This window comes from Manihot esculenta, chromosome 16 (assembly GCF_001659605.2).
Source record: "Manihot esculenta cultivar AM560-2 chromosome 16, M.esculenta_v8, whole genome shotgun sequence".
NCBI lineage: Eukaryota > Viridiplantae > Streptophyta > Magnoliopsida > Malpighiales > Euphorbiaceae > Manihot > Manihot esculenta.
The window spans coordinates 30,673,829-30,692,787 of NC_035176.2; the positions used below are offsets into that span (position 1 = coordinate 30,673,829).

General features: G+C 34.4%; 1 protein-coding gene across 2 annotated transcripts; it reads right to left on the minus strand.

Moving 5' to 3' along the window:
* Window positions 1–9,457: 9,457 nt before the first annotated feature.
* LOC110604085 (translation machinery-associated protein 22) lies at window positions 9,458–18,816 on the minus strand. 2 transcript variants are annotated; one of them, XR_002486204.2, is made up of 8 exons: window positions 18,377–18,816; window positions 18,201–18,290; window positions 17,638–17,699; window positions 17,411–17,492; window positions 17,244–17,311; window positions 17,079–17,162; window positions 9,928–10,113; window positions 9,597–9,739 (listed from the first exon to the last, which is right to left on the minus strand). XR_002486204.2 is itself a non-coding variant. In XM_021742164.2 (7 exons), exons 1-7 carry the CDS (start codon window positions 18,522–18,524, stop codon window positions 9,683–9,685), a joined length of 591 nt encoding a protein of 196 aa, XP_021597856.1. In that variant the 5' UTR covers window positions 18,525–18,813; the 3' UTR covers window positions 9,458–9,682. The 2 variants fall into 2 exon arrangements, 1 of the variants encoding a protein (XP_021597856.1); XM_021742164.2 differs by lacking the exon at window positions 9,928–10,113 and having other exon boundaries at window positions 9,458–9,739; window positions 18,377–18,813.
* Window positions 18,817–18,959: the final 143 nt, after the last annotated feature.

Consider the following 18,959-nt stretch of genomic DNA (forward strand, 5'->3'; position numbering starts at 1 on the left):
TGTTTTGTAATGGTGATGGAAAGCTGGGCGGCATATTTATAGAGAGTAGAATATAAAGGTGGGGAATGGGGAAACTCTTGCATGAAAACGAGATGAAAATCTTGGGCTGCAAAGAAGAAATCTTTTGGGGGGCTTTGGATATGAAACGACGACGTTAGGAGCATGCATATTTGTCAAAGATATTCGAGGACAATGGTGTTGAATTCATTTCATGAGTTACTCGTGGTCATAGAATTTTTTTTTTATAATAATAAATAAAATCGCTTATAGCATTCATATAATTATCATCCCGATTATTTCAATTTAAAAATTTTTTATTTACAAACCAAAATACACTTATCACAATTTTAATGAATACTATTTATTTTCGATCTCATTCACAATATCTCTTAATTAGTTAGATGTATTCATTCTTGTGTATCTAGTGCTAAGGATTGATTTGGACCGTTGGATATGTGTGCAAAGATCTCATCATGGTCAAGATATAGTCATGGATCCTTTAGGTTAGGAATTAAGAATTCTGATGATTCAAGGAATCGTCTTTTATTTTTTTTATCGATAAATATTAAAAGAAGAGAGAATGATCCAACTCTTGTCATCAGAAAATTCCTAAACGTCTTCATGAATTTGAGGTTTATATTAAAGAGAAATCGGAAATGAGGAAGACATGAGCCTGAACTTTCTTCATCCTAAGATTTTGTTTGCTCAGGCTACATGCAATTTGGTAAAGTCAAAAAAATTTGGAAACCATAATTACATTTGTCTCAAATTATTAAGAGTGAGCAGTATTCGATTCAAATCAAAAAAATTGATCGAATTAAATTAATTTAAAATTTCAGTTCAATTTTTTATTCATTTCGATTCGGTTCAGTTTTTTATTTTAAAAATTTTAATTATTTCAGTTTAGTTTAATTTTTTATAAAAAAAAATAAATTCAACTAATTAGTAATAATAGTAAATCATATTAAAGTTAAAATATTCTAATTAAATTTTAAAATATTAAAAATAAAGTATAAAAAAATAAAAAGTTTATTAAAAATTTAAATCGATCAAATTGAATCGAATCAGACCGATTCAATTCGATTCACTTTCTAATTAAAATCGATTCTATTCGATTTTTGTAAATACTAAAATTTTAATTTTTAATTTATTCAATTCGATTCGATTTTAAACTAAACCGATTGAATTCTAACTCTACAAATTACTACTCTAGAAAATAAAATCATTTTTTATGTATTTGCTATTGGCTCCCATGATTGATTCTAACTTTGCCCACAAAATAATTAATTAAAATCATGCATGAAAATTATTTATATTAATTAACAAACTTGCTTATATTAAAATATATATATGGGTATGTATAGATAGCAAGAGAACAACAGCATGCCATGCACACGAGAGAGAATTTGCAGGAAAAAGTTGTGAGAGAATATAACGAAGCAAATTAATTAAATCATATTTTTTTGTCTTTTTTAATCTTTTCTAAAGTATGTTTTAATTAAATAATTAAACAAGTTTATGGGAATATAAAATTATAAATCATTCAAAGGATAATCTTTGACCCTAAGATCTTATGGGTATGAAGACCTATCATCAGATAGCTGCTCTTCAACAATGATGGAACTATATGAATCCAATAATAATTATTTTATTTTAATTCTAAATTAAATAATTACTGTCAATCTCATCACCTTGACATTAATTATTCATGTTTAATTATACATTAAATTACAAAAAATTCAGCCAAGAAATTGCAAAAGCTACATTCTTTCTTTAATTTACTTAATCTAATATTCTCTTTATATTTCATCATTTTTATTTATTTCATTTTTTCACACATATTAAAAAAAATTATTAACTTTTTAAATAAACCCATCTTAAAAATATTAAATTTTATTAAATATTAAAAGATTTTTTAAAAATAAAATAAATACTTTTATTTTTAGATGAGAAAGCTTCATGAAAACAACTAAGCATGTCCTCCCCACATGGCAAAACAGTGCTTGTTAGGTCTTTACCTAACAATTAAGACAGAAGTAGACATAGAAAATAATAATAATTATTACAACATATTCACATAACCAATAAATCATGTATATGTTCCAAATTTTTTGGATTAATATATATTTATGTATTGAAATTAGGTAGAAATAATTAAGCAAATGAGAATTGGTTGAAATTTTCAAGAGTATCCAAATAGTGGGATGCCTTTGATTGTGCTAATTATGCTAAAAATCTTATTATATGTAATTGTTAATGATGCAATAATTAAGTTTTTGTCTTATAGGATTTAAGAAATAATAAGAGTTTAAAATTTGAGAATCTAATTTCTTTTAAAAAATTGAAATATTAAAATATAAACAAAAATATTATTAGTTGAAAGTAATTAGTTTTATATTTGGAGTGAGGTTGAATTCTAAAGAAATATAGATTCAAAATTTATCAGCCCACTCTAAAGTAAATCGATCAAATATCACGTGTTTCAGTCCAATAACGTGAAAGTAGGTCGAGTTGACCACACATATAAGTCCACCAGAAAACAGCATAGTCCGATAACATGACAAGAAATAGAAGAGCAAATTCAATCACATCGCAATCCTATCTGTATGCACGCCGAAAGAATTAAATAATCATATGATATAAAATGGTATATTAGACCGTCTGTACATACAGATATGAGTGATAGACACAGATAATATTATAAAACAGTACCAGTTATGTATCATTAAAAAATTTTAAAAAAAATAAAATAAAATAAAATGAGATGATACTTATCGATACACTATAAATTTTATTTTTTAAATCTTAAAATATCCATATATATCAAAACATCGATATATATTATGTTGAAAATCTAATAAGCCTAGCTAGTTATAATGGTCAATTCTACCGTCCTAGTGTATATATAGTGACATATATTGATTAATTATTAGGCCCACAAGGTAATATAATAAAATTATTAAATTAAATATTTTATAATAAAATTTATATATAATTAATTAAAATATAAATAATAAATACATATTTATACATAAATATTTAATCTAATAAAAGTGAAATTATTCTTATATTATATTTAATTTATTTTATAAATAAGAAAAATTCAATTGAATTAAAAAATTTTATTAAATATTATATTTGATTTATTTTATAAATATTTTTAGGAAATAACTATTTAAATTCATAATTGTTCTCTGAAATTCAAACTAGGAGAATGGTGATGTTTACGAATAAGACTTTTTTGTCATACGTGTAGTCAGCTTCTTCATGAACATTACTCTGGAGAAAGAGTGAGAAAAACATGGGTAGGGACGTGGACTGTGTCGGGGGCTATTGCAAGATACTGAAAATCTTTATGGGGATTGAAGCCACCCCTACAACATCTCGTGGTCCAAAACTAACAAGATTTCTGTCGCCACCACCGTTCTTCGCCGTCCACCGCCCAAATTAAAACTCTCACGTACTGCAATGCATGGAAAGGAACGCATCACAAAACAAACCATACATGTTCATTTTTCTAAGTAATTTTCACTCTCAACTCTTGCTCCTGCTCGAGAAGACAAATTGCAAAATCAAAAGTCCTTGATTTCTCAATCACAAGCGGCTTGCTTTTGATTAGAGGTGGGTAGTTTAGAGGAGAAAAAGGGAGGCTAAGTTGGCTAGGCAACGATCAACATGGGACTCGTGGGTCGACTCTTGTCTGTTCTCTGGAAGTTGATTAGGAGCAGCCAAGATGGAGGATTCATCCTATAAATGGAACCTCCACTCTCCTTCCAAGCGCGTAGTCATCACTCTCCTATCTTTTTACTCACAATAGCTTACTATTTTTGTAAGTGGGCCTTAGTTAATTTAACGTTGTCAGCTTTGGTTTTTGGTGAATGTTCGTCGTCTTCACTGTTTTTTGTCCTCCACTGTTATCAGTGCAGACTTTTTCATGGCCTTTATTGAAATATTTCTTCTGTTATATTAAATATTTATCAAAAAAAAAAAAATGAAGAAGAGAGATTCTATAGCCGGCTAACCCTGCATTCAGTTTCACATTAGATCAAAATTAAATGGAGATCGATACGAATCAAATTTTAAATTAATCGTTTTAAATGGTTTAAGATGATTGAATTAACCTTAATCCTATAAACTATATTCAATTTCGATTATCATCCTTTCAATTTTGAATTAATTAAAAAATAAAAAAATTATATATTTAACTTAAGACAGTACTACATGAATCGAAACAAGTTGAATTGCTCATAAATAAAAGAGTAAACTGCAATTTAATCTATGCATTTAAGTAAAATATAAACTTCACTCCCTGCGTTTTTAAAGCTTAATTCTACAATGCATAAAACACAGGGTTCACCTACTTTTTCTAATTTTGAACTATGCACTATCCGGGAAAAAAAGAAAAAAACACGCACTGATTTGACTTGGATTGAACTAATGTCCGATCATAATCAGACTCATTTGAATTTAAATTTTTAATATTTAGCCACCATTTATTTGTGAAAACTAATTTGTTTTTAAAAAAAGATTTTCACAAAAATATTTTACGTCAAAAGTATTGACTAATAAAATAATTTTTTAAAAAATTTCAAACACCAAAACATATAAAAAAAATTATTTTTCCACAAAACATTTCTATAAAACAAATGGATCCTTAAACACAATTTTAATATCTTTCACTTAAACTTTTTTTAAAAAAAAAAATCAAAAAATTTAAAATTGAAGAGTAAAACCTGAAATCTACTTACCATAAGGTTAAGTCTGCAATTGCTTAAATTTTATTTTTATAGGTTCATCCAATTAGTATTTAGATTAACAATGAAAAGGGCAGTGGACGAAAATAAAACATGAATATTATCGTTTCAGTCATTAATTATGCATATGAATGAGTAAATTATATTCATTCTCCTTAACCTCACCAGAGATTGAAAAATAACTTTGATTCCTTCCCAAGTACTATTTGCTCTTTGTCTTCCAATTTCTCCCCCAAAGTCTTTAACTTTCTACGTGTACTCAGAGTTGTGTTGTTTATCACAGCTTGGATTTGTTCTTTAGTGACCCTTTTCAGTACCATATCTCTAGAAGACTAGAATTTTAAACGATAATCGCTACTCTTGCCTCCTAATTAATGTTCATTATCTAATCTCCATTGACTTGGGTCTTACAAGAGTTTCCTTTTTTTTTAATATCTCATTTATTCTTATGATTAAGCAGATTTCCACTGTGAAATTTTTTTAAAAAAAAAAAAAGATGGGATCCAGCTAATTATAATTATTCTAGTTTCCCTCCTCTTTCTGAGTTGCAGGTCCATAATAACTCCAAAACCAGTGATTTCTTGAAGAAATTTCCCACAGATCTTGTTTGTCAATTTGTGCAGCTTAATTCCAATGGCATCATCACCTTAAGCCCTGATTACCTGTTTCCCAAAGAAACTCAGCTACCAAAAAGCTGAAACAAACCCCACTTTCTCTTTTTTATGTATGTGTACTCTTTGATCTTCTCCTATCAATTGAAGCCAGGTGTCTTCATCTATAAGATCACCAACCATCTTTGGTTAGGCACCTGAATTTTATTTAAAAAAATTTACCATTTAATCTTTATAATATGATTTTTAATATTAAAAAATATATTAAAATATTCATCAAATATTAAATAATCTTTTAATTAATTTTAATTATTAAATATTTTACTATATAATATATAAAAAAATTTATTATTTTAATTTTATAAAAATATTTACTAATTAATTTTAAATATTTTAAATCGATAAATATTTTTAAACATTTTAAAACACAAAGACATTTCAATGTATTATACATTGAAATTCAACCGACTAAGTAGTGAATTTTTTTTATATTATTTTATTTATTTATTTTCTAGGTAAAACAAGAAACTCATCCCCAATAAGAGAATCAATTATTGCCCATGTACAAAATACAGCTAGTATGAGCTAGGGCATTGCTCGTTTCTTGCCCTTCCATTTACTCAAATATAGAGACATTGATGCCTCGGTGGTTTTTTCCGTCTCTGTGATGCTGCGAGACACCCACACTATTGTCATTGTAGCTCCGTTACAGACTAGCAATATCTTATTTGGTAGAGAGTCTTGTTTGCTCTGTTACCAGACAATAAACCTTATGTATGTTTGATTTATTATTTTCGTGAATTTTCCACCAACTCTTTCTTGGCCATATGAAGAGAAATTCTTGAGTCCTTAGACTCTTATGGGAGTTGGGTACTTCTTCAAATCTCAAAATAATACTAATGTTTAGGAATAGGAAATTTCTTTTACTTAGTTTTAAACTGATTACACACCTATCCTGTAAGATTGATACATCTCTTAGTATTTCTTTAATTATCTTCTATATTTTGAGAATTAATTATCAACTTATGAATGCTAATATTGAATTGATCGAGCATACAACTGGATCAAACACCAAACACTATGTTTTGAAAGAAGGTTTTGGGATAGAGTAGAGATTTTTAAATGAATTTGTTCGGGTAGTAATTTTTAACCTTCCTTTCCAATCCACCAAATCCATTGATAGGAGGGGTTTTGATACTTTATTTTCTATAACATATCTTATTTTGCTTTAAAAAACTTTCACTCACTCTATCCAAATATATTTTAAGAGAAAATAAGTACAGTTAACCATAAATATCCGTAGCTAAAAGCTATTTTAATTCAAATTCTGACAAAGACAGGTGTATCTGCCTATTTGACAATTGGGTTAGTTGTTTAGCAACCCAATAAATAAATGTGCCATGTGAAATAGTTGACAAGATAATTCGACATGCATAAAATGCTGATTGTGAAATTAGAATGGGAACAGATTAAGAAGTCTGGAAATAGACCTAAATAGTTGAGAATGGCAAGGAGAGAACCATATGCAAATGGAAATGGCATAATAGAGACAAAAGAAGCAGGTGAAGAATAATTAGCATGGGACACAAACTGACTTGGTCAAGGGAAAGTTGTCTTAGAACATTCAAACCATTTCAGACAAAGAGGAAAGTGAAAAAAAGAAGAAAAAAAAAAAACACATTCACATTTCACATTTCACATTCACATTCACACACGGACAAGATATGCATCATCGATTAGACATGAATGAAATGATGGGGTATATGGGTGGTCTGGACCAGGCTGTTTGAAGATGTTGAAGACCATGACAAAAAGATAAGGTGGATTACAGTTATAGAAAAGCTTGATAGAAGCTGGCTATATTGACTTAAAGACACTCCAAACTTATGAGTTTGCTAGGACCTGTAAAACACTTTCTACTTTACACAATACAGGTTTTGAGAGTAGTAAAATGCTATTGTTCTTAAATATTAGCCCCAGTGCAACAAAATGCTTCATACTTTATATGGCGAGATGCCTCACGCTGAAAAATTATAATATAAGCCTAAAATACCACCTCATTTTTATGAGGTGGTACAACCAACTAATAGTACTAAGACATATCAATAATTTAATTAAAGAATCAACATTTAATGAATTTAAATTTGTCTTGAACTATCATATAAGCCATGAACGTCTTAGTGAAGGTGTGAGTTTTGGTAGTTGGTTTTGAATTATGTGATAATTTATTATATTATTATTAGTTGAGTGTACTACCTCTGTTTGATGAACTGGTATGCTAAGAGCATTCAATAAGAAAATTTCTCTCTCTTGATAATAATTGCTTCAGTTTTTCCAAGTTTTCTTCCAATAGGCAAGCAACAGCAATGCATTTTTTAGTCCTTTTTCACTTGTGTTGTTTTCAATTGTGTTTCATACCTTCCACGTGGTTTTCTGCAAAGTTATACTTCCTTTTTTCCTCTCTCTGCCAATTGCTCATATTCTCCAAATTTTGATATCACTTAATTTACTGTCCGCTCTGCTGAGTGCTGATTCACCTTCGCTAATACTTGAATCATGTGAAAAAAATGGACTAGAAAGCTGAGTTCAATTCCCCATCCCCGCAGCATGATATGTTGGACAAAATGCCAGAAGGTACAAACAGAACAAGATCCATCAATGATCAACCAAATCTAACAATTTTCCCTACACGATTCACTGTCCTCCAAAATTCTTTACACAATTAGCTACCAACTCATTGTTTTGCATCAGCACATAGAGTGAGTAATGGGATCAAGTAAACAATAGCTCAAATTGTTGGTAGGATACCATCAAGATTCTTCTATTTCTAGTCTGCTGGGAAGGTGATTTTCTCTCAATTGTTTTTATCTCAATGGATGTTGTGTTATTTTGTGATATTTTCAGATCTAGTTTTCCTAGTAAAGGATTAGCTTCAGGGATTCGAAAGCTTAGCTTGGTAGGTCTAGTTTTTGAGTCCACCACTTTTAGATATAGTTATGGGGGAAGCTCTGAAATAGGTGATAGCGCGACATCTGTGAGCGACATGCAGGCCCCTCTTCTGAGACTGCACTGTCAAGGCTTCTCCCCCTTGTTGCTGTTGATGAGAGGGCCGAAGCACCTTTTGGTGGAGGGTTTCTCTTTATCTGAGTTTCTTTGTGTGGATTTATATGACTAGCCTAGTTTTACTGGGTTCAAAGAGAGCAACTTCTTCCGATTTAAGAGAAATGATTTGCTTGGTGCAGACTTACACCTGTTAGACCCAGCCATGTATGGTTCTAGTGACAGTAGGTCCCTACTATCTTTGGACTCTAATGGTTGGGTATGGGTTACTAATGCTGGTGTTAACAGCATTGTGCAACATGAAGACTTCAACTATGCTCCCATAGACCCAGGGTTTGACTGAAAAGGTTGTAGGCTTGATTGTTTGAACTGGGTAATTATGTTGGGTTTTCCTTATTTTCCAGCCCTTGGGCCTCATGTGGTGTACCTCTACGCGAATTGGTTGGGGCTTTAATGCAATGTAAATTTGAAGTTTCAAAAAAAAATGTCGGTAGGATTGCATCTTAAAATTGGTTATTCATAGTTTGTTATTTATTTCAGTAAAAATAAAAAATAAAAACAAAAAATAACGGACAAATCCTGAGTAAAAGTGAATGACAATGCAACCACTTCCTGCAATCGTTTACCATGCTCAAGGTGAAAAAAACTGTTTTTTATGCATTCAAAATGCTCTGAGACTGTTCATATCTAAGTCATCATAGATTTGTTTGTGGACTCTCACAGGACCTATGCATATGCTAAACCTCCTTTTCAACTAAATTCATGGATGAAGGGAGTACAAAATCTAATATAAAACAAAACTAACATGCTAAACCAACCCTCAATCTAAATTACAGGTCAGATCTAGCCATCATTGTTGTTAGGCAAATTCAAAAATACTTGCATTGCCCTGAGGCACACATAAAAGCCTTAACCTCCCTGTAGCAGCAATTATATCAGCAGGATAAACTATGCTGTAGCATACTGTGAAAAAACGGTTGCTTATGAAGGATTCAACTCAGCAGCTTTCAGTATTTTTTTTTTTTTAAAAAAAAAAAAGCGCAATCGGCACATGTAACATGCCTGTACAAATTCTAGCTATTAATAAAAGACATATCCAGTTCCAAAACAAAGGAGATTTAAGGAGTGACAAAATGTTTTGGTCCTGATTAGATTCTATTCAGCAGTCCACTTACCTTGAGACAGCATCAAGTTTGGAAAGTGCCAGGCTAAGAGGAAGATGCCACACTCAATAACAGTTGTACTTATGATTCAGAATCAAGCAGCTGGGACCTTCTTACCATCTTCAATAAAATAAATTGCAGCTTCTGGGACCTGAGAGAAGAAAATGACGGGAAAAACCTATTTAGTCAATGTATCACAATTCCCTATTCAGTGATTCTGAGATATGACATCTCTTTCGGCTATACAAGTAATAATGAGTAAAGTGGGGAAAAAGGCATAAATGTCAAATCTCAAAAGACAGTGGGGTTAAATTTACAAAGAGTACAATATTATCGCACCAGGGTTGGGATGCAAGCACTATATCAAAATGCATTTATCAGAATAAAACTCTATGATTTTCCATGGGAAATCAGAGCACTGTTTTCAATCCTTGTATCAGCTTTCCTGCAACTGGTTCACAGAAGATTACTGCAGGAAGGTTATGCCCTCAAGTAAAGATCCCAACCATGGTAAAGCACTCAAACCTACCAATTACCGAGGGTAGAGTAAGTCAACACACTCATGCTCCAGATAACATGCAAAGATTAGAAGTATTGTTTTGACTCCCATTTCAGTTCTCTTATCAAAGTGGAGTACAACAGATCTAGTGTATTTCAGTGTTCAATAAGAATATATCATTAAAGAAACATAACCATAACTACATATTGAGCATAACCTAAGGAAACAAAATGGAATATAGTTAGTACATCTTTGGTTAACATTTTTTGTTTTTTGAAATCAATAAGAATAATCCACTCCTTAACAAAGGATCATTGCATTTCCTTTACCCTTCGTTTGTCATAATTCATTTTGTACGAAAAGAATTCAAATAAATTTTTGCAAAATCATGCATGATGTCAACTTCTTTTAAGATGAAAGGAATTGAATTCTATTCCAAAAAAGAGAATTGTTAGAAAAAAGATCAATTGAATTAAATTCTTGACTAATTATTGATTCTAAACGGAGGGATAGTGAATTCTTTAGCTTCACTATTTTGTTGATTCATTGAAGGAAACAAGTTGGCAATAAACTTATGTTTCAACAAAAGTACCCAAAAAGAGAAAATGAGATACCCTGCATTTCGTTTTCCTTGCTCACAAGCAACACTCTGGCTGAGGATGGGCATAATTCAGTTCAATCGGAAAACCACTGGACGAATTTAGATAGAAAATTTGGTACAGTTAATTCAAAAACTCAGTTTGATTCAGTTCGGTTAAGATATTTGAATTTTTGGTTTATTCGGTTCGGTTTCGTATTTGACAGAAAATATTCAGAAGAACAGAACCAAACTAATATACCTCAAATGTGAAGATACATGGCTTTTTGGATTCTGCATTGGAGTCCTACAAAAATAACTTTCTTTAATTTGATTAGATCCAGCCATCCATTTGAAATGACCATGGCCATCCAATCTCACTATATATTCATACATACTCTCCTGAACCCTAGCCATTAGCCTGCTCATCCGCATCCCATCAACTATATTCATCTCTGCAATTTTCTCCCTTTGTCAGTTCATCTTGCAACATCTCCTCTTCCTTATCTCCTTTTTCTAATATATTCACTTCCTTCTCTCCTTTTTCTCATATCTTCTCTTGGTGTTGCCTTCTTCTTCCACATCTTGATATCCCTTTATCTTCCTTCCTTTATTTTCTTCAAAATCTCTCTTTATCTCTCTTATTTCGCACAGTAGCTGCTGAACTGCATGTGCAACATCTAAATTCTTCAATGGCAATGGGTTTGTAATATCTGGAATTCTGAATATTCATGGAATTCCACCCTCCAACCTTCCTTTTTTCCTGAAATTTGTAATGTTTCTGTAAGCTTGACATTTAATTTTATTTGTTTTTTGAGTAATCAGTTTTGCTCAGGTTCAATTCATCTTCCTGAAATTTGAAATATTCCTTTCTTTCATTTATTTGTTTTTTTGGGTTCTGGGTAGACAATAGACACATCATTGAATGGTATTTTACTTGTGCTTTGGTATTTTGAGCTGTTTTCTTTCCGTATTGATGTTTTGAGCATCAAAACTTCAAAGACTGACTAGTTGCAAAGGAGCTCTTTGTTGTGTGCCCTTAAATAGGATCTCGTCACAGGTCGATTTTCCCTTGTTAATGTTTCTGCTTTTTTTTTAGGAACCTATTGTGAAATAAATTGAAAACTCGCTTGAGAGGATTCTCGGATCTCATAAATGGATGAAAAAAAATTTTTTGAATGTTTTATTCAATGATCTCAAGTGCCTTTTTATAGTGAAGGTTACATTCAGATTGCATCAACATTTGAATTTAAAATACTTCCTATTTCTATTAAAATCTAAAATTTAAAAATTAAACTAAAAATGGCAACTAAAAAATCAATACTGATCTTATTTGTTACAACCACTTTATCAGATTCTATCAAATAGAAGGATAATGCGTATCCGTAACATTACCCCTTCTTGGAGAAAGGAGACCATAGATCCTTCAACTCCATCCAAAATAATTTTTTGCACTGATGGTTATAGCAAAGGCCTTTAGCTCGATGTTTAGTCATTTATGTCCTGCTAAGTCTTTTGACAAATAGCTCGACGTTTAGTCATTTCTGTCCTGCTAAGTCTTTTGACAAATGGAATTAAGGTGCTTATGATATTTGAAGATGCTGCATTATTATTTCCCATAAACTCATGAGTTAAATGGTGCAGACCCTTGAAATAAGCTATCATCATCTAACCCAATTGTTTTTTCTTCTCGAATGTTTGAACAAAATTCATTATTGTAACTCAATTGGAAGGGTTTTGTAGCTCCACCTCAAGCCAAATTCAAGCCGAATAGTCTCAGACGATTTTATAGTAAAAAAGTCAACTTGTTGGTTGGTTCAAACAGTTGTTGCTTTTGCCAATAAGGATTGAAATTGGCAAAATTGGCGTTGATAGTCTTCTACTTATCCAACTTGCTTCAAATTCACCAACTCCCCCAAGGCGTTGCTATAAAAAGGAGGACCGAATCACAAGTTGTTGTTATCCTTGAACACTTGCCATGTCATTCCAGTCTTCTTGTTGAAATCTGTAAAACCAAAATTGAGACTCACCAGTAAGATGGAAGGTAGCTAGACTTGGAAGGTAGCTAGACTAACTTTTTCTACTTCCAACGTTTGTTGATTATGAAAAAATTGTTCACAGCGATTGAGCCATCCAAACGGGTCATTGGAGCCATCAAATGTGGGAAAGCAAGGTTTCGTATATCTAGGCACTACTACGCGCCCTTCAAAACGATCATTATTTGGTTGGACAAAATTTTATTGACCGCTACTTGTTCCATCTTGTTTGCTCCTCTATTGAAGGTGCAGATGAACTCCGAAACTTATAAGCCAAGTCGTTGAATTGAGTATCAATTTGTTGCATGAAAGAGTTCAGCCTCTCTTCTAGACCGGCTTTGATACCAAGTTGTTATATGCCCTTATATAGGATCTCGTCGATTAACTGGAAAATCCTCCTCTCGCTAGACTGATTTTCCCTTGTTAATATTTATGCTTTTCTTTGAGAAACCTATTGCGAAATAAATTGAGAACTCATTTCAGAGAATTCTCAGATCTCATAAACTTTTGAATAATGTCTTTTGAATGTTTTATTCAATGATCTCAAGTGTCTTTTTATAGTGAAAACTACATTCAGATTACATCAACATTTGAATTCAAAATACTTTCTGATATATCTTTTTCTCCTTCGGCTCCATGATAGATCTGGTTTTCTTCTTGGTCCATCAAATGGGTCCATCAAATGGGTCTCTCAATGTTCTATTTGATGAAAGGACCTGCAAAATAAGGAAAAATGGTCATGGGTCTACCGGGGATGCCCTGGTGGAGACCCTCCAACGTTCAAGTCAGATTTTATGAATTAGAGTAGTATATTTGGGCAAGAGCTGCGGAGAGAAAATAAAAATGGAGACCAGGAAGGAGAGGAAAGAAGAGAGAAGAGAGCCCCTCTGGAAGAAGATCCCGTCCTTTTTACCTACCCCTGGCACGCACGCGGACCCGGTTGCAAAGTGACTGGGCCGGCTATTCTTTCTCACATCATCTCACTGGGCTGGATTTCTTCTCATTGAACCCGGGCTCATGGTGGACCACGGTCATCAAAAGACTGGGATCCCCAAGATCTCCCGGATACAAGACCGGGATCTCTAAGATCTCCCGGTGCAACAAGACCGAATCCCCAAGATCTCCCGGCACCACAAGACCGGGATCCCCAAGATCTCCCGGATACAAGACCGGGATCTCCAAGATCTCTCGGATACAAGACCGGGATCCCCAAGATCTCCTGGCACCACAAAACCAGCTGAGATGACGAAGCGACAGTAAGGCCACATTGCCTGAACCTTGCGCAAGACCTCAGTGAGGTAGGTGACTGGGCTCCCCAAGTGCCTCCGGCATCACAAAACCGAGCTGAGAGGATGAAAGGAATTATTCTTTCGCTTTTATTAATAAAAAATACTGTATGCTCACAGCAAACAGCGGCATACAGTGACAACACGCAAAAACAACTCATAAGAACACAGCTCCGATCTCACACAAAAGATTGGGGCCCTGGACCATAAACGAAAAGCTAAACTCCGACCTCCCAAAGGAGCTCGGGTCCTAAGGTAAAGAGACTCTGATCTCACACAACGGCGCCAAAGCGCCAAAGCACGATGTCGATCTCAAGAAAATGAGCTCAGTACGGATAAATCCAATAAGCAGACTAAAATAAAGCGAGGCGAATCCTAAGCAAAATGCATACCATGATAGAGAACCAAACAAAGAACCAGGGGCAATCATAAGAGGCACCAACCTCGAGAATTAACTGCTGGCACTAAACCAGCTCAGCTGGCCTAGAGAGAGGTCTAGGCAGCAAAAAGCCCGCAAAACGCTCGAGGGCAGACAGCCCATAAAACACTCAGGGGCAGTAGGAAGCCCCGACTCATTAGGATACAAAAGAATCAAACCGCAGTATGGTCAAGTCCAAAACAGATAGTCCAACCTCTTCAATCCAGGGTCGATCTCCCCAGAAGCTTGGAGGGGCTCTATGTCTGCACCGACAAGGCTATAAGTCTATAAAAGAAAAAGTTAAAGACGTACAACAACCAGTCAGACTGAAACACAGCCCGTATAAGGCTCGACAAGAAAGCAAGAGATTAAGTCTGACTTCACAAAAGAGCTCGGGGCACCAAAGTGAGGAAGGCGAAATTCCGAACTCCTGAGTCCGTAGCACAGGCAGCATCACAAGTTATAGGCGTAAAAGCCTAAGCAAAGAACAAAAATCCGAGCTCCTTAATCCGCAGTATGGACGGACTCACGACAAGTAAACAGCCAAGCTGAATAAAGCTTGAGTATAGAAGACATACCAGAGAGCCGAGCTCCCTACATGAAAAGGCCTGCAAATGCAGAAAAACACAAAAGGATAAACAAAAGCGAGAGACCCTGCTCACAGCTCGAATTAACTCACAGTAAACAAACACTTAGCAAAGATGACCCTGGGAGAGGAAAACGACAAAAGGCCGAGCTCCCTATCCCAGTGGAGCACACAGCTCAGACCGCACCGACTGCCAGAAGGTCACATCAAGAGGGACCAGATATCCGAGCTCATAACAAGAACGAGAGTTAAAATTGTCTAATACGGGGCACTCTTACAAATAAGATATTTCTATAGGAATTATACATCCAAGCTCGCAGTACTGACAAGGTCATGAGCCAAAGATAGAAATGTCCTCATAAAAATAAGAAAAACTCTTAAGTCAGAAGCTTAGCTCGATGTCGAGCTCTTAGCTCGGGTCAGTTCGACTGGCAAATCCGAGTAGAGACAGCCTGGTCCATCGATTAAGTAAAATCGACAAAGTAAGAATGCAGTCCGAGTAAAAAATAATAATGAGGTACAGGCCGAGGTGAAATATCATTCATCATCAAATACACCTCTCCAGATCGCCATATATTCAAACATCAAAGCAAGAAGACAAAGAAATAAAAAGGCAAGGAAATGACGTTTTTGACAAGAGCAATTCTCAGGCCGCGCGGTCACAAATGAAGTCCAGGGATTTACCCCCTCACCACTCATGTAATAAATGCTGAGGAGGTAAAGGGGCAATTGATGACCGCCGGGCTTCCTCTACTCTGGGCGGGGCCAGGCCCAAGAGGAGAACAATGACCCAAAACCCATCAAGCCCTCCTTAAGCAAGACCGATCCAGCCTCTCAAGCCTCGATCTGGATGAACAGGGTAGGCTGGGACCACTATGAGACCGGACCGGGTCCACCATGAGCCCGGGTTCAATGAGAAGAAATCCAGCCCAGTGAGATGATGTGAGAAAGAATAGCCGGCCCAGTCACTTTGCAACCGGGTCTGCGTGCATGCCAAGGGTAGGTAAAAAGGACGGGATCTTCCAGAGGGGCTCTCTTCTCTCTTCTTTCCTGTCTCCATTTTTATTTTCTCTCTGCAGCTCTTGCCCAAATATACTACTCTAATTCATAAAATCTGACTTGAACATCGGAGGGTCTCCACCGGGGCATCCCCGGTAGACCCCTGACCATTTTTCCTTATTTTGCAAGTCCTTTCATCAAATAGAACATTGAGAGACCCATTTGATGGACCCATATGATGGACCAAGAAGAAAACCAGATCTATCATGGAGCCGGAGGAGAAAAAGATATATCACTTTCTATCTTGTATTAAACTTTAAAATTTAAAATTTAAAAATTAACTAAAGATAACAACTAAAAAATTAAATTAAAGATAACAAACTAAGATACTGATCTTATTTGTTGTAACCACTTTGATCGGAATCTATGCATATCCATAACACTCTTAATTTTATTTCTATTTTACATTTGATTTAAATTGTCTATAAAAAAAGGGCCCAAAATAAGATAAAAACAAAGAATCGAACCGAATCAAATTGAATTATTTTGATTCAATTTGACTCGGTTTTATTTATAAATCGGTTCAATTTGTTTAAGTTCTAATAGGTTTAGTTTGTTTGATTATTCTATTATCCAAACCGAACTGAACCGACTGATGCACCCTCTAACTCTAGCTATTTCAGCCAGACCCAGAATGGAACAATTATCATGCTTCCCATCCCTAAACCTCCCAAATTCTATACAATACCAATTCAGTAAGATATAACAGTAAAGTTCTAAATTATGTAACTGCTTATCTAACTGCTAAATTTTCTAAGAGTTTCTCTCTTAAGCTCTTAGGTTTGTCGAAGGCATATTTCTTAAGAATCAATGTTGAAAGAACTTAAATATGGTATACATGGAAACTATTAGCAGCAATAAATGCAGGTTTCACAGGTGTACATCACTCTACTTTAAGCAGAAGTTAATTGTCTGCAAAAGAATGGGTATTTAAGCAAATATACAGTTACAATTATCAGGGTAAGAATGTAACCAAAGACAGTGGCCAGAAAATAATTTAAATAGGAGGGAGAAAGATGAATATTTTACATCAGGCCAGGTCTCTGTAATGAAGTCCACAATGTCATAGGATATGTCTCCTTGAACATCAATCTGCTCCTTCTCAGTTGGACCCTAAACCAATAAATCAGAGAAGCTACAACAAAAACAACATCAATGATAAAGAAACCTATAATGCCTAACAATATTACACACCTTAACAACAGAGGCTCCAGTAGCAAACTTTTTCCCAAGTTTTTTAGATGCATCACTAAGTTTAACACCTAAAACACAATTTCAAAGAGACAAAATGATGTTCAGGGATGTAAAAAAATTAAAATAAAAATAAAATAAAAAGAGGGTCAAAGCAGTGAAAACCTCACCAAACAGGTCCAGTCCTTTAACAGTGGTGATACATTTCCGCTTGTTGCGTGTGACCTTTTCTATAACAACTTCTTGCTTCTCCTATAAAGAAATGGCTCAATGAATAAATGATTACTCATTATCATGTACAATGTTGGAAGTACCAAAAACTAATGGAACTAATTTAAGGTAATTAAGCAAATTCAGTTCAACCTTTTCAGCCAAAAGAACAATTATAGACTCTTACTTTCTTCTTTATCTTCCCTCCAGGAAGACGTTTTACTTCTTCCTTAGGTGCAGAAGTAACCCCTGGAATCCACAGACACCACAGTACACAAGGCCACAACACAGACATCACCCAAATGTTAATCACCACAGCTAGGACAATTTAAAATACAATTTGACAATGGAGAAGAAACTTTAATTAGTAACTTATCAAGACATAACAACATACTACATCACATTACACACATGCTTATCACGTAATAAAAGCTAAACTGTGTCGTAAATCAGATTCAAATCCTATGCAATTCCATCAAGACTTGTATATATTGGCTTCATTCATACACTTTCAGCTAGCAGATGATCTGAAGATATACTAATTTTCCTGCTAAGTTATCCGCCCTAATGCCAAAATTGGAGCTCTCAATGTATTACTTCAACAAACAAGTTCAAAAGAGTCAATTGTGAACTGATACAAATAATTTTCTTTCATTACATTTCATGTTTCTATACAGTTAATTAAAACCTGGCATTAAAATTAAAACAAAATTGTCCAAGCATTATTTAAATAGCTAAAAATATTGTAACCTGAAGGAGTAGCACCGTCACCGCTGCTGGATGAGATGCCGGCGGATTGTAACTGCTCGGCGACCTTGTCCGCTTCCTTGGCGTTGGTCTCTGCAGGAATATTAAATTTTACAATTAAAAATCAACTATATAAAAAGGAAATCAAAAAATAAAAGGTGATTCAGGGATAAAGCGACCTTTGATGAGACCGGGGTAAAGGTCAGGGGCGTTTTGGATCAACCAGGGCTTGCATTTTTCGAAATCGGGGCCAAATTCACAGTACTCGGCGGGTAAACTGCAAACTAGACAGTACAGTACGCGAACAGGTTGGGGTTTCTCCGCCATCCTGAGCAAAGCCTCAAATCTCTCTGAGTGTGGGTGAAGTGAGTCCAGAAGTACAAAGAAACGGTGCGTTTCGACGACGCAATAGCTGAAGACGATGATGCTGTACGGCAGAAATACTTCCCTGCCAAAAATTGCCGAGCCCCGCACTCCCGGTGCCACGGACCTAGATTTTAAGCACTTATCTCTGGAGCTCAAAAGCAACGTATACTCCTAAACCTCACAATTGCTTATTTAAGGGTAAAATTATAATTATATATTTATATTAATATAATTTTTATAATAATCTTCACGCATCGCAGGTAGATAGAAAATGGTCTGAAAGGAGCAGCGGCACAATTAGGCAACACTTTAAACCCACTGTGGTGAACTGGACATAGCTTTCATTTGACTAATTACTCTTCCTTAATATTTGACTTGTGTCACGAGTATATATCT

Coding starts and splice junctions, on each gene's coding strand:
- LOC110604085 (XM_021742164.2), bottom strand. CDS start 18,524: ATGGCGGAGAAACCCCAACCTGTTCGCGTACTGTACTGTCTAGTTTGC. Junction 17,312..17,410: donor TAAAGGACTGGACCTGTTTG/GTGAGGTTTTCA, acceptor ATTGTGTTTTAG/GTGTTAAACTTAGTGATGCA. Junction 17,163..17,243: donor CTGGAGCCTCTGTTGTTAAG/GTGTGTAATATT, acceptor TTATTGGTTTAG/GGTCCAACTGAGAAGGAGCA.